The sequence below is a fragment of the Rhinopithecus roxellana genome, chromosome 2 (genome assembly GCF_007565055.1).
Source record: "Rhinopithecus roxellana isolate Shanxi Qingling chromosome 2, ASM756505v1, whole genome shotgun sequence".
Classification (NCBI taxonomy): domain Eukaryota; kingdom Metazoa; phylum Chordata; class Mammalia; order Primates; family Cercopithecidae; genus Rhinopithecus; species Rhinopithecus roxellana.
Genome location: NC_044550.1, coordinates 3,333,306 through 3,350,029, shown reverse-complemented (window position 1 = coordinate 3,350,029; position 16,724 = coordinate 3,333,306). Strand labels below are relative to the sequence as shown.

Here is a 16,724-nt window from a genome sequence, read left to right as displayed (position 1 = left end):
CTAAGTTACCAAGAAAGTTCTTGAGAGGGCTAGTAGAATGTAATCATTTATCCTGGACATGTGAATCTTAAATATATCATAATAATTTTAAAAAAACTTTTTCTGGAGAGGAGTGTATGGCTATTATCTCTATTAAACAAGACAAATTAAACAAAACAAAATGTGGAATTTCCTATGAATTCAATGAGAGGTCAACATTCAGGAAATAATGACAATGGCTTAGGATTAAATCTTGGAAAACATAAGGGGAAGAGCCCAGGTCATAAACCCAGATTAATCATGAAAATCTTTGTAAACATTTGAAGTTGGGCAACTATGCCTACAAATTAATATTGGCTTACTATTTTATTTTCATGTCAATCATTAGGTAACAAAAATAACTTGAACAACATGTGGCTGCAGGTTTTACCCTGACCATATTGATAGTGGTAGATTCACATCTTTAGCATTGCAGCGACAGTTTCATGTTGTGATTTGAACAAAGACTATGGTGCTCCAAAGAAGCAGAAATAATTCAAGAGAGAATTCATAGTTTTGTGGTGACTCTCTTAACATATAATTTTACGGAAAAAAATCACTGAGTTCATAGAAATACAGTTTCATGTTCCAATAATTATCAAAATGGGAACAGTTTATTTCAGGTGGAAACAGCTTTTCTTCAAGGTATTTCTCTTCCTAAGTGTTCCTTTAAAACGCATTCTAAATTCAGAAGAGACAGTTTGCAGCAGAAATTTTACAGGGTTATTTAGGCTTAGCTACACATACACATGCACAAAAGAAAGAGGAAGGAAAAGAAAAGACCACTGCTTCCATCAGAAAAACAAGCATTTTTCCCCCTGGTGTCATGTCTTTGGATATGTACCGCCTTGGAGAAATGTATAAATCATTTTTATACATGGAACTGTCTTAGAAAACTAGAGATTTTAGTACAAAGAAATCAATTCACTGAAAGAATGCCCACATGCCATTGTTATGTTACTATATATACACAAGAGGAACTGACAAAGAACCCCTGCTTTACAGTTACTGATGTACATTAGCATAGTGGGCTTACACCTTCTCCAGGCCTGAGTTACACTTAGTATTACAAATAATATTATAACAATGCTGAAAATACTGATACAAAACAGCTTTAAGATGATATTTCCAAAAAATACCCTTCCTTTTAAAATCGAACTGTTTAATCCAGGTTTTCTTTTGAATGATTCAGCTTTAAAAAAGATTTTTCAAGAAAATACTAGCATTTAAAACATCTCTTAAAATGTCTATTAAATGACAGATCTTCTTTAAATAGATTATTTTTATAAAGTATAATTCAAAAGTCTATCTTCCAGGAAAACAAAACTATCAACTCCAAAAGTCCAAATCAAAAACATTATTTGTGATACATAGTTCTTCCATATCCTGGGAAAAAATCCTTGATTATTTTATCATGCTTATTTATTTACAGATTTAAAATACTCTAGCAACAGACACCAACGTTTAGGACAAATCAAGCTGAATTCCACAATTAATAATCATCATTTTTCTATTTTCCTATCATTTCTTAAATATTGCCCAGCCCCAAGTGTCTATCTGCATGAACATTATAGCTTCCAAAGTATGGTGGGAACTTTAGATAGCAATCTCTTTAAGTCAAGCAATTTGCAGTGTGTATTGTTCTCTTTTGGCAGAACTACAAACACGCAAAGAAAGAAAGCATTTGGCAAACGTCTGCCTTGATGCACGTGTGTGTTTCTTTGGAAAACCAAAATTATAAGCACAACATATCAACTAGACTCCTTACTTTATCAGTTCCAATCAAAGTTTGCAAATGTATCAAAGTTCAGTAGTTAAAGCTCAGGAGTGGGGTGTCTAATGGCTTTTCCCCAAAGCACAGAGCACAAATACATTTTTATAATAGGAGATGCATTTTGCACATAGCTTTAATTTAAGCAAGTTGTCAGATGCCATGCTAAAACTGCTATCTCAATTTCCCTTTATTCCTCTTGCTTGTGCACGCTGACAGATTCTGTCTGTTAGAAAATGCAAGGGAAACAGATCATGCAGTAGGTATGACAGTTTCAATTTGCATGAACTATGGCTAATGTGGATACACTTAACAGCTCTAATGTGTATAAGAAAACTGCAGCCTTGATTCCTATTAGTCTTTTACAAATTATGTATTTATGTATTTAATTGTACTCTTTGATTCTGCTCTGCTACTAAACATGATGGAATTATCCATAGATCAATTCATATATTGATCTATCTCATGTGCACATAAGTATATAAGACATTATAACATATTTGGGCCTTAATTGTCAATGAGAAATATTTGCCATCAAATGGGTTTTAAATATTCCTGTTAGAAGCTGATTTCTAAGATCAAATTGCCAATGTTCGCATTTACTTCACCTTTTGTTCTAATTCTAGATTTCTGCATAGTCAGAATATTATATGCTGGCTACTAAAACACCAACTTTCTGTTCCTCCATTCATAAAATTATAGATATGGGTTGATGTACATAAACCAAAATTGGATCTACATAAAAAAAGAACATTTTAAAAAATAAGGAAAGTAAAGAAAAAGAATAATTTTCTTAGGATGTTTCATCCTTGAAATTTTGAAAAAATGCCATGACAGTGGCTCAAAGAATATAGCATGTCAGTCTTTATGCATCATTTGACAAAATTTGACCAACTTTATCACCTTGTGTTATGTTACGGTACTTCAACATCAATAACAAAAACTAAAAGCAAAATTTTTCAAAGATCAGAGCTGTCATTCTCTATTTGGCTAGCAATTACTCTGTCTGAAATCCGTTGTGAACTAGCATGAACTAAATGTTTAAAGGAAAAAAATATACAGCCATTTCCCCCTTACTAGCATCACAAGATAAGCTTGAATGTATGTAATAGAGACAGACACATCTCTAGGCTACATGCAAGCAAGCCACATTCTTCAAATAAATACACCACCAAATATAAGACGTTAACAGTCTTCTTTTTTCCTCCTTCTATTAACTATGTAATTTAAAATTCTTTATAATTCCTTTACCTATTGTTCATCAGGTCTACTTTTATAGTAACACCATTAACAGTGAACGGATTGCTATTTGATATTATCTTCTGAAACCTTAATGCATATCAGTAAGTGATAGAGGTAAAAAATCAATAAATTATGAACTATATAAACGATCATGATGGTCCCATTTATTATACACATATATAGTAAAGTCTTCAAGGCAATTCAACCTAGTTCAATTAACATGCTCAAACTTTCACCCTTGGAGAAAAAAAAAAACACAACACAAGTCTTTGTTTATGATTAAGAAAAAAAATCCAACAACACAAGTCTTTGTTTATAACTAAAATGTAAGAAAAAGCACATGAAAATTTTAATATGAACTATGCACGAGAAACACTAACCATCTTTATCCTACCCAAAGACAGGAATAGGGTGATTTAATTACCCATCCTGCTGGCCTAGGGTCTGCAGCTCAGTGCTGTGTAAATTGTGATGGAGAAATACATTCTTCCTGCTGTACATATGTAAAGAGATTGGTCCTCTGGGTGGCTGTCCAAACCTGCCTGTAAAGGTCGAATGCTGTCGGGCCATAGCAACTTGGTCCTTTGGTTTCTCTAAGAACGTGGAGAGCCCGTCTGTCTTAACTGTTGGCTTCAGAGAGCTCTGCCCAACCGTGGCCCGTAAGTTCTGTGTAACCTCTGAAGTGAGGGTTTCATAAGTTCCTCTTGAATGTTTGATAACTTCTGCTAGTTCCTTGTCCTTCAGAAAATTACTTAAACATAGACTTGGGAGTTGACAGGTCTTATTTTTGTAAGGGCTTGTCTGGTCCGCTGCCGAATACCTAAAACGGTCCTCGGTGGGAGTATGCATTGCTTTTCTGTCCCTTGTGCTGAGATTTTGGCTCACAATTCGATTTCGATATGTAGCCTATGGTAAGACACAGAAAGAAAAAGATGTCTTTAAAAAACACTTTCATAACATACATACAATACAGAGTGGTATTTATACATTTGTGTCTGAACCCCTAAATTTTCAATGAGGTTTATAAAATTATCAATACAATTATCCATGGGATTAAATTTTCCAGTGCAATACTATTACAGATAGTGATTAAATGGTTAATTTACTCTAAAAGGCACTTTGATATTTGTTTATCTAATTTATTAAATTTGAATTATATAGCTTCACAGAAAATACAAATTATTTTATTAAGTAAAAGGTGGAAGATATATTTGATCTGAAGAGATACCAGGGTATGAAAATACAGATTATTTTAATAAGTGATGAATATAGACATATGAGGCCATTAGTTTTTGTTGATTTAATATGCTATAGTTATTTAAATATATGACAAGAGAGTTTATAGAATTATCAGTATCATGCTTTGTATCACCAAAGTCGTAAGCGAGAAATTAAGGGAACTGAAAACACCCAAATAACTACAATAACTTAAGAAGACCAATAGAATTTCAACACATGGTTCATTTAGACTTTTGAATGCAATTTGTTAATCAATATCAGGTCCACAAGTCCATACCTCCTTCTTGCTCATAAGAATTTTATACTCTAGTAATAAAAACAAGGCATAGTTCATTGAATCATGCTGTGAAGAAGCAAAGGTTACAAGCAAGCACCCATATTCCTCCTGAAGAGAGTACTATGTTTGTGTTGAAAAACACATTGAGGTAAAAACTGAGACCGGCTGGCTTAATTGTTCTGCTTGCAAAAACATGAAGGATTTATTGTTGCTACACGGAAGGAGGATAAAAATAAAGAGAAATAGGCCGGGCGCGGTGGCTCAAGCCTGTAATCCCAGCACTTTGGGAGGCCGAGACGGGCGGATCACGAGGTCAGGAGATCGAGACCATCCTGGCTAACACGGTGAAACCCCGTCTCTACTAAAAATACAAAAAATTAGCCGGGCGAGGTGGCGGGCGCCTGTAGTCCCAGCTACTCGGGAGGCTGAGGCAGGAGAATGGCGTGAACCCGGGAGGCGGAGGTTGCAGTGAGCTGAGATCCGGCCACTGCACTCCAGCCTGGGCGACAGAGCAAGACTCCGTCTCAATAAAAATAAAAATAAAAATAAAAAAATAAAGAGAAATAGACAAGGGAGAAGAGAGAAGGGCACTATAGACAGCAGCAGGCTCATTTGCTTATTTAGCCATCATCACTTTTTGGTTTGATTAATGTTACTTACATGAATATTACTAATTTGGCATAGTATCAAACCAAATAAAGCGAAACTTGATTCTCAACTGTGAAAGTCATTCTTCCCCAACGATTTCCCTTCTCAGTAAATGGCACCACATTTAGGCCAACACTTGAAAATTTTTCTTTTCTCTCTTTTCTTCATACCCCTTAATATCAGGTCCTTGCTATTTACAAAATGTAATCTCAAGTCATCCATTTCTCTTCATTTCTACTCTTTCTTCCTGACACAATTGCCTGGCACACATTAACCATTTAATAAATATTTGCTGAATAAAGTTTATTTGAGATAATACATAATATTTATTGCATGTATATTATATTTCAAACACTCTGCTATTGCTCTTATATATTCACTCTTCACAAGAGCCTTTTGAGGTAGCTTCTTTTATTTCCATTATTATACAGATTGGAAGATTGTAGCACAGAGTTTGATTTTATCCTAAGCTACTGTAGGACAGGCCGTCTGCTTGATTATCTACCAGTTCCTTCTTCCTCTAGTATTTCCATGGGAATTTTTCAAAACTTCATCACATTTTTCTAAAATTAATTACATGCAAAAAAGTGGTGTAATATGAGCTAATGCCTCAAAATGATTACTATTGAAATAAATCTCCCTCCTTTTCTTTTCTACCAAACAAAGACCCACCTAGGGCGTACTTATACTCAGTGATTTCAGAGGGAAGGATTTAGCTACCCAGGCCTTTCCTTTTTATTGTCTTGATGTGTGTGATGTCATCTTTACTTATTTATATTTTCGTGATAAGCTACTTACAGCAGACCAGCTCTGTGACTTCTAATATGCTGTTTTAACTTTTCCTTAGATTTAGAGTAGACATAAGTAGGCTGGTAATTTGGTGTAGAAAGGAAATATTGTAAGACTCACAAGAGATGCCTCAGACTTTTTAGGAGTAAAGGGAATAAACTATTTTGATTCAATTTTTGTCATTTGGGAACTTGTCTAGCTCACTTTCTTCTTCTTGGCTCTTTTCCAATACTCTAGGCTAAGGACCTATTAGAAATGTCATCTTTTATTTTTTCTCCATCCCTGTAAACTTACATGTTATTTAATTGTTACCCACCAACCTCCAAATCAACCTTGTGCTCAATATCTGTGGCCAAATGTTAGACATATCATGGGAGCTGCTTATGAAATATTGTGGAAAAAATTGGGGGTAAACACAACATCAATGAGTCCATAATGATAACACCAGTGGTTACGTTTCTTTTTCATTTCTATTTCAACAGATGCTGCCTAGGAAAGTAAAAATGGTAGGTGTAGACTTCATTTCCATTATTTTAAGATTACCTTTGAGGGAATATTCATTGTTTTCTTTATGTGATTATTTTAATTCTCCTGGCATATTACATAAAATTGAATATACAGTTTTAAAAAGACATATTGAAAAGGATCAAATAACTCAGTCACACAGGCAGCCTCAGCACCCCTTCTCTGGTACAATATCTGGTAATTAGAAGGCACATGTGGATTTACTATCAAAAGAAGCAAGATGGGAATTCCTACTCTCAGTTTTTAAAGGAAAATACACATTTAAATCAAGCATTTATGTTTATCTGGCATAGTTTGTTTTTGACATGTTAGTTTTTTTGCTCTTGGTTTTTATTTGTTTTTTTAAGTTCTCTGTGATGTTTACCATTAGCTACAAAGCTCATACTGTACATAGGAGATTGCACTGTGTAGGGGTTAATAGTATGGGTTTGGTCAGATATATATGAATTCATTTATTCTTGTGATAAATATTTATTGGACACACTGAGGACAAGGTGCTACATACATGATGCAAAATAGTGCTGTTCATATAAGACCCAAATGCTACCTTAAGTCAGGTTCAAGTCAGACACTTTCTAGTTTAGTGAACATGGCAAGTTACGTAAGCTTCCTAAGCTGCCAATTTCCTCATCTAAGAAATGAAGTTTTATATTTATATCCATATCTTCATAAAGGATTATTATAAATATTTAATGATCTGCTTGATTATAAAATGCCTAATATACCTGGAATGTAGTTACCTTAATCACAACAACAATAATCATCATCATCACAGTAACTATATAATGTAACTAACAGAGCTTGAATCTACTTTGAGAGGTATTTATTTCATCCTTTAGAAGCTAATCACTTGGAACACTTTTATCTCTATTTTAAAAAGCAAAGTCATTTTCTCTAGAAAATTCAAGTAATTTTATATTTATTGTTGTAGTTTGGTTCCACAGACCACAGACTCTCAGACAGATATTTGTAAGAAATGTATTGTGGAGTGTTCTTAGGCCAACAACTATGTAGAATGAAGAAAGCAGAGTCAGGCAGAGTGAGAAATTAAATTCTGTGCAATTACACTAGCTCAACTGATCACACAGTGAGGTCTGAATTTGGGATGGTTCTTAATATTTGTCTCCAATTCAGGCAAGTGGGTAGGAGTCTTATATCCCATCATCCAGTTATTGGACTTGGCAGGCCCTGGGAGGGGCTATAGTATTGGGTGGGTGAGTAGGTTTTTTTGGTTTTGCTTTTTTTTTTTTCTTTTTTTAAGCAAGGAAATTCTTGGAGAGAAATTTACTTGAGAGGTATCACTTGCCAACACTCTCAGCAACAGAAAAAATAGACTTCAGTCTTGAAAGTGTATTTGTTTGAGGCAGAGAAAGGGAAAAGTAGGAGGCATATCATACCATCCACTACACTAATTATCCTATTGTGTGTTTAATATATTACAGGACAATTTGAGCTAATAGAAATAACACTGAACCTCGAGCCAAAACCTTGGTTGTGCTACAGTTGAACTGTGTAACATGGAATGAAGAATAAATTAATTATTCTCGGCTTCAGTTTCTAAGTCCATTGAATCAAGTGAATAAAATGTAAGACAATATAATTTAGATCTTGAAGAAACTCTAACATATTTAGTTGCTTTCCAATTCTAAAATTGTAGGTTTAAAATATATATTTTATGGTACATGTTTTGGAATATGTTTAGAAATACATAGGAAATGTCCTCTTGACACAAAATATTAAAATATATTTTGGCATATATATTTGGATTGGGAGGATGGGAATCTAGATAGATAGATAGATAGATAGATAGATAGATAGATAGATAGATAGATAGATAGATAGATTTGGGTATATATTTATATGTATATATACACATTTGGATTTTGTTGCTTTGGCCCAGAGGAAAATAATTTCCATATCATGATGTTAATCGATGTTTATTACTCTGAAGAACCTGAGATCCCTGAAAGTAATTTTCAATGCGTCTAGCCACATCTTTCTCAAAATCAGAATTAAGCCCTCCTGAAACTCATGTAATTATGTCAGATTCTGTGCAATTTAGTTGTCATGCACCTAGATTATTGCCTATCCGTAGAATTCCTAATGAGGATGAAAGGATGGAAAATCTAGTGATTAATCAGTCAAGTGTGCACATTATAATAAAATCAGTTCATTGTTACCATTTAATTGTCTTCCTCTCATTTCTTTACAATAACATATAGCCTGTATTTCATCAAATGCAAGAAAATACTAATTTTAAAACACATTATTATTTAATACACCACTAAGAAATGAAAAACCAACAAAACACCTGATGCTGATTTAAAACAAATAAACAAACCACATTCACTCATTTCAGCCTGTGTGATCCATTAATAAGTTACACTAGCCTCTCACTGCAATTTATTTTGTGTTCAGTTGCCTTGCTTGGCATTTGACCTTCCTTTCGCATCTTTCTCAATGATTCAGGGTCATCCACACATAGGTATATTCCCTCTCTAGATTTCATACAGCATTAGGTTTTTACTTAAGAAAAAAGCATGGAGTTGAAAGCAAGACAGTTACAAATATGTATTTCGTTAATATTAAAATTATACCTTTTTTCTCTTGGCTTTCTGTATACAAAATTATGTTTGTTATGACATCACATACAGTAAGCTTTTCAAAAACATTTTTAGTAACACATGTAGCCCTAAAATTGCATATAACTCAATTAAAGAAAGGAAAACATGAAGATATGATACAATTCAGACTTGCACGGGCAATTTAAACTCCATTACAACTGCAACCTGGTTAAAAGCCTTGATTGTAAAATGAAATCTGATATTTAGGGATTCTGTTATATTAAAAACTTGTCTCTTGGTGAAAAATAGAAGTACAATAGTCATGCCAATGTGCAAAGCCCAAATTTGTTAAGGTTGGATGATGTGATGATAGAATTCATGGGGGAGGGTACCAATACTTCAATCACTGATTAATGAGTGTTTAATAATGTTTTATCATTTTTTCTGAAGTCCTTTTCCTTTTTTTGTAAAAATTATTGGTAGTTGCCATGAATGTTATCAGGCAAAATTAATCTGTTATAATTGCTTGCATAGATAAGAACTCTGCATATGATTATTTTCACTGACTTTAAAATATATATTTTTCCTGCAAATGTTCTTCACTTAACAAAAAACAAAACATTGCTTTACAACAAGAATTGTTCTTAAAAGAATAGAGAAATTGAAACAATCCCTAATATCCACCTAGGAAAACTGGTATTGCATTTAGAAAAATAACTAATGTTAAACAGAATCTAAAAAAGTTTGAAAGATTAATGAAAATATCAACATTATAATGTGAACTCAATTGAAAGAGTAAATAGTAAATTATGTTAAAGTGAATCAGAATTATTCTTGCTACAGTTCTTGTAGTAAAATCTAAGTAGTAACATTTGTATGGGTAATTCACACTGAGAAATTTGTATTCTGAGTAAGTTCATGGTTTCCTGTTAATGAGATCTGCAGATTAAGTAAGATATACAATGAGAATACTATATATTTTATTCCCAAGAATAGACACTTTTACTTCTACCCATTATGGTACCCAGGTGATATGGTTTGTCTGTGTCCCCAGCCAGATCTCATCTTGAGTTGTAGTTCCCATAATCCCCACACGTCATGGGAGAGACTCTGTGGCAGTGAACCCCATGCTGCTATTCTCATGACAGTGAATGAGTTCTCATGAGATCAGACAGTTTTATAAGAGGTTGCCCCCTTTGCTCAGCAATTCTTCCTGCCATCATATGAAGAAGGACAGGTTTGCTTCCCCTTCCACCGTAATTGTAAGCAGCGTGAGAGTGGACTAACACACCAGATCAAATAGAATATAAGTTTGATAAGGGCAGGGACACTGCTTTCTTGTTCAATGCTGAATACACATGTCCTACAAGCATCTGGCGTTTACTAAGAACTCCATTAATATTTACACAGTCTGGAAAATAATCTACTGGACTTTCCTTATTAAAATGGCTTATTGAACAGATCTTTCAGAACCACCAAAGCAATATGACATTATATCTACAGTGTTAGATATCAAAGCAAATGAAAAAAAAACACATTTTAGTGTATTTTGTCAATACCGTAAGAAATGAATTGAAAGGGAGATATTGTACGGCTGCAATTTTTAATTGCTTCCCTGCCCCGTTGTGTAAACATAAATGCTGGGTAGACACATCTTTGGGTAAAATCCAGAGCTATAAAAATACTCACATTAAAATATGTTTAACTCAACTCCTTTATCTTCTATTTATGTAAATATTTTAACTTCTGAAATACAAATGACAATGGTCATAATATTCTCTGATTTATAAAAATAATAAATTTTGGTAATTTAGTAGTAGTAGCAAGATATTCCTTAGAATAAAAACTCAGCAACTGACTGACCCATTTGATGCTGGTCTACTTGCATGGAGACTGACTGAGCAGATCACTTCATTATTTCAGAACATAAATGACGAATGTATAAGATGAGGCAGTAAAACCAATGACAGAATACATATATTAATTTAATTAATTAAATAATACATATATTAATTTAATTAATTTTAAATACATCAACAAAAACCTACAGGCAGAATAACAGAAACATGCAATGCTGTCATATCATGAAGCCATTATCTCTCTACTATTAAATATAATTACATGTAAGAAGAGTGCTTTGAAGTTGCTTATCAGCTTAAGGAGATTTTGGGCTGAGACGATGGGGTTTTCTAAATATACAATCATGTCATCTGCAAACAGGGACAATTTGACTTCTTCTTTTCCTAACTGGATACCCTTGATTTCTTTCATCTTGCCTGATTGCCCTAGCCAGAACTTCCAACACTATGTTGAATAGGAGTGGTGAGAGAGGGCATCCCTGTCTTGTGCCAGTTTTCAAAGGGAATTTTTCCAGTTTTTGCCCATTCAGTATGATATTGGCTGTGGGTTTGTCATAAATAGCTCTTATTATTTTGAGGTACGTTCCATCAATACCGAATTTATTGAGCGTTTTTAGCATGAAGGGCTGTTGAATTTTGTCAAAAGACTTTTCTGCATCTATTGAGATAATCACGTGGTTCTTGTCTTTGGTTCTGTTTATATGCTGGATTACGTTTATTGATTTGCGAATGTTGAACCAGCCTTGCATCCCAGGGATGAAGCCCACTTGATCATGGTGGATAAGCTTTTTGATGTGCTGCTGAATCCGGTTTGCCAGTATTTTATTGAGGATTTTTGTATCAATGTTCATCAGGGATATTGGTCTAAAATTCTCCTTTTTTGTTGTGTCTCTGCCAGGCTTTGGTATCAGGATGATGTTGGCCTCATAAAATGAGTTAGGGAGGATTCCCTCTTTTTCTAGTGATTGGAATAGTTTCAGAAGGAAGAAGTTAGGGAGGATTCCCTCTTTTTCAATTGATTGGAATAGTTTCAGAAGGAATGGTAAGAGCTCCTCCTTGTACCTCTGGTAGAATTCGGCTGTGAATCCATCTGGTCCTGGACTTTTTTTGGTGGGTGGGCTATTAATTATTGCCTCAATTTCAGAGCCTGCTATTGGTCTATTCAGGGTCTCAGGATACAAAATTAATGTGCAAAAATCACAAGCGTTCTTATACTCCAGTAACAGACAAACAGAGAGCCAAATCATGAATGAACTTCCATTCACAATTGCTTCAAAGAGAATGAAATACCTAGGAATCCAACTTACAAGGGATGGAAAGGACCTCTTCAAGGAGAACTACAAACCACTGCTCAGTGAAATAAAAGAGGACACTAACAAATGGAAGAACATACCATGCTCATGGATAGGAAGAATCAATATCGTGAAAATGGCCATACTGCCCAAGGTTATTTATAGATTCAATGCCATCCCCATCAAGCTACCAATGACTTTCTTCACAGAATTGGAAAAAAACTGCTTTAAATTTCATATGGAACCAAAAAAGAGCCCGCATTGCCAAGACAATCCTAAGTCAAAAGGACAAAGCTGGAGGCGTCACGCTACCTGACTTCAAACTATACTACAATGCTACAGTAACCAAAACAGCATGGTACTGGTACCAAAACAGAGATATAGACCAATGGAACAGAACAGAGCCCTCAGAAATAATACCACACATCTACAGCCATCTGATCTTTGACGAACCTGAGAGAAACAAGAAATGGGGAAAGGATTCCCTATTTAATAAATGGTGCTAGGAAAATTGGCTAGCCATAAGTAGAAAGCTGAAACTGGATCCTTTCCTTACTCCTTATACGAAGATTAATTCAAGGTGGATTAGAGACTTAAATGTTAGACCTAATACCATAAAAACCCTAGAAGAAAATCCAGGTAGTACCATTCAGGACATAGGCATGGGTAAGGACTTCATGTCTAAAACACCAAAAGCAACACCAGCAAAAGCCAAAATTGACAAATGGGATCTCATTAAACTAAAGAGCTTCTGCACAGCAAAAGAAACTACCACCAGAGTGAACAGGCAACCTACAGAATGGGAGAACATTTTTGCAATCTACTCATCTGACAAAGGGCTAATATCCAGAATCTACAAAGAACTCAAACAAATATACAAGAAAAAAACAAACAACCCCATCAAAAAGTGGGCAAAGGATATGAACAGACATTTCTCAAAAGAAGACATTCATACAGCCAACAGACACATGAAAAAATGCTCATCATCACTGGCCATCAGAGAAATGCAAATCAAAACCACAATGAGATACCATCTCACACCAGTTAGAATGGCAATCATTAAAAAGTCAGGAAACAACAGGTGTTGGAGAGGATGTGGAGAAATAGGAACACTTTTACACTGTTGGTGGGATTGTAAACTAGTTCAACCATTATGGAAAACAGTATGGCAATTCCTCAAGGATCTAGAACTAGATGTACCATATGACCCAGCCATCCCACTACTGGGTATATACCCAAAGGTTTATAAATTATTCTACTACAAAGACACATGCACACGTATGCTTATTGCGGCACTATTCACAATAGCAAAGACTTGGAATCAACCCAAATGTCCATCTGTGACAGACTGGATTAAGAAAATGTGGCACATATACACCATGGAATACTATGCAGCCATAAAAAAGGATGAGTTTGCGTCCTTTGTAGGGACACGGATGCAGCTGGAAACCATCATTCTTAGCAAACTATCACAAGAACAGAAAACCAAACACTGCATGTTCTCACTCATAGGTGGGAACTGAACAATGAGATCACTTGGACTTGGGAAGGGGAACATCACACACTGGGGCTTATCATGCGGAGGGGGGAGGTGGGAGGGATTGCATTGGGAGTTATACCTGATATGAATGATGAATTCATGGGTGCTGACGAGTTGATGGGTGCAGCACACCAACATGGCATAAGTATACATATGTAACAAACCTGCACGTTATGCACATGTACCCTAGAACTTAAAGTATAATAAAAAAAAAAAAAGAAAAAAGAAAAAAAAATTTTAAAAAAATAAATAAAAAATTAAAAAATTAAAAAAAGAAAAGTGCTTTGAATAAAAGCACATACAAATATTATTACTCACCAAATAAAATATTGAAATTTATAAATAACTGTTAAATGTAAATAAGCATTTTCATTTTATGTACTGTATGTTTAAGTATGTATTACTTATTGCCTTGTTACTGGGGCCATCTTGTACATTGCAGAATGTTAGTAGCATCCTTGTCTTGTACCTATAGAAGCCAGGGTACCTCTCTGTCACCCAGCTGTGACAACTAAAAACATCTCCACACATTTCCAAATGTCCCCCAGGGGTGGGGGATGGCAGCTAAATTGCCTCTAGTCAAGAACCACTGCCCTAAACTACAATGCTTCCCTAAATTAAACAGATAAAAATGATCAGTGATATACATATCAAGAAAGAAAACCATTATACATCAATTTCTATCCTTTTATCATTTATAGCCATTATGAGAGTGAAATTAAGCCTTTACAATTTTTATGTTACTTAGTTTGCAAACACATATAATCCTTATTATATACCAGGCATTCTTCTGGGTCCTTATAATTATTCTTTTTTAAAAAATGATCTCTTTTACTAAATCATTCCAATGTAGTAATAGACAATGAAAGCATTTATAAACTACTTAAAAGGTAAATGCTCCTTTTGAGGTTTCACAATGTAATGTGTTGATGTAAAGTAAATAGGCACTCCTAAAATGTGCCTCTTTCTCAAGTACAACCATTAAAGGGCCAATGCAGACTCAAACCACATTTAAAAATAACAGACTGACCTTTTCCTGTCATCATTGAGAAACAGAATTTCTCTTCAAAAGGTTTTGGCACCGATGCTGTGTCTGTTTGTAGTCTTAGATATGGAATCTGTTTTCAGTGATAAAGAGTTCTGTTAAAGGTCTAGGAAACACTCTACCACAGAGAGATTGTGTAAAGAAGTAGTTACTGCTTTGCAAGCAGGAAGCCCTGTAATAAGTTGATATAATAACCAAAAAGAAACATCCAAAGGTTCTGGCGGACAGGAGCTGATTTTTTTTTCAGATTGCACAAATTACCAAGAGGTGTGGAATGGAGCACATTGTGCAGAGTGAAAATTACTTCTTCTGGTTCAACCTCGCTTCTAAATTCTTTAGGGTATACTAAATTCTACTGGTGGGCATTTAGGACTCAAACAGGATTAGAAGACATGCATGAGATAAGCAAGGTGAATGCTAATAAGGCCAGCAGAGCTCCCAAGAGAGTAAAATCACAGCACCTCTCTTTCTTCAAAGGAAAAGTAAAAACATACAGCAGTTTTTCCAGAAGCCACTTGGTATATGTTTTGACTGTTCTGTCTATAACTAGAGTAAATGCACTCTAGGCAGAACCAAATCCTGTAGAACAATAAGTTGCCTTTAACACTAATGTAAGTGTGAGAGAGTGTGCGTGTGTGTATGTGTGATCACCCACTCTGTGTCAGTAATTCTCTTTAGTTAAAAGGTGACTTAAATGAGAATTTCAGACAATTATTGCTTATAAAAGCAATAACAGGAGTGTGATTAAGGACTCAATTCAGAAGAAATCTATGAAAATATAATTCTGCACAACTGGTATTCCAGAAATATGTGATTTCTAAATGAAAGAATGAATTAAAGATTTAAGTTAAATTTATATGCCTGAGGGAAAGGAGTAGAAAATAATTTTCTGTGTTTGCATAGGAATGCAGAATAGTGAACAATTGTAGTGGCTTAGTATAGCAAAACACACAAAAAAGAGCCTCTTGTGTAGACACCCTGCTGCCCAACACCTAGCACATATTATGTAATAAAATGCTTCTTAAATGAGAGTAGTATTCAATAAATAATCTCAAAAAAAGTCTTTAGATTCACATAATGTCTTGCGTGAATAATTCATAGGCTTTATAGCCATTCGCTGTGGCTTTGTGTGGTAGAAATATTTCTGGAGTCTAATAAATGAATAAACAAATATACTCTATCTCATTAAATTGATTAAGAATCAAACTTATTGTTCATACCTCTTTTTTTTAGTCCTTATTACCATGATTAAATAATGTGAGCCCTAAATTTCTTGCTTAAATGATTCTATCTTATGAGTAATTTTACCCTATATGCTCTGCTTGGAAGCTTCTAAAAGTAACATATTTACCTAATCTAAGAGATAATATGAGCAAGGAAGTGAAATAAAAATACAGCAATTTCATAATATTAACCTGTTGTTTTATATCAGTACAATGTAATGCAAACTACTTTGAGGAATAAGCTTGACCCACTGATAAAGACAATGTATTACTAAATACATAGCACATTTTGGAGGATACTACAAACGATATAGGTAATTTCAGAAATCCATCTGTCACATACTTTAAAATATTATAAATGGCTTTCATACAAACTATCCCAATTTATTCTTTTAAATGTACATTAAGATTTGTTTTTGATGCCTTACTTCAAAGGTATTTTTATACATGGAAAGCTGAGGCTCTTACTAATAATTGCTTTAATAATTGACATAAGTTATGTTTTCCTTCAGCAACATGCACAATTCTGGGTTGAACAAATGTCATGTAAGGAAATTCAGGGGACATATACAAGGCAATGATGTGACAAAGAATAAGGACCTACATTTTCTGCATGATGGTTTGGTGAACATACTACTACTTAAAAGTCTTTCAAAGAATTTAAAACATGAAAACAAGATTGGTAACGTGTA

The 16,724-nt window shown here is 34.4% G+C and overlaps 1 protein-coding gene across 1 annotated transcript in view; it reads right to left on the bottom strand.

Moving 5' to 3' along the window:
* Positions 1–286: 286 nt before the first annotated feature.
* The window catches only part of CCSER1 (coiled-coil serine rich protein 1), a 1,539,837-nt gene continuing 1,523,399 nt past the window's right edge, over positions 287–16,724 (bottom strand). The window contains exon 11 of the mRNA XM_030921405.1: positions 287–3,937. Coding sequence (XP_030777265.1) covers positions 3,452–3,937 — 486 coding nt within the window. The 3' untranslated portion in view covers positions 287–3,451. The remainder of the gene's footprint in view (positions 3,938–16,724) is intronic.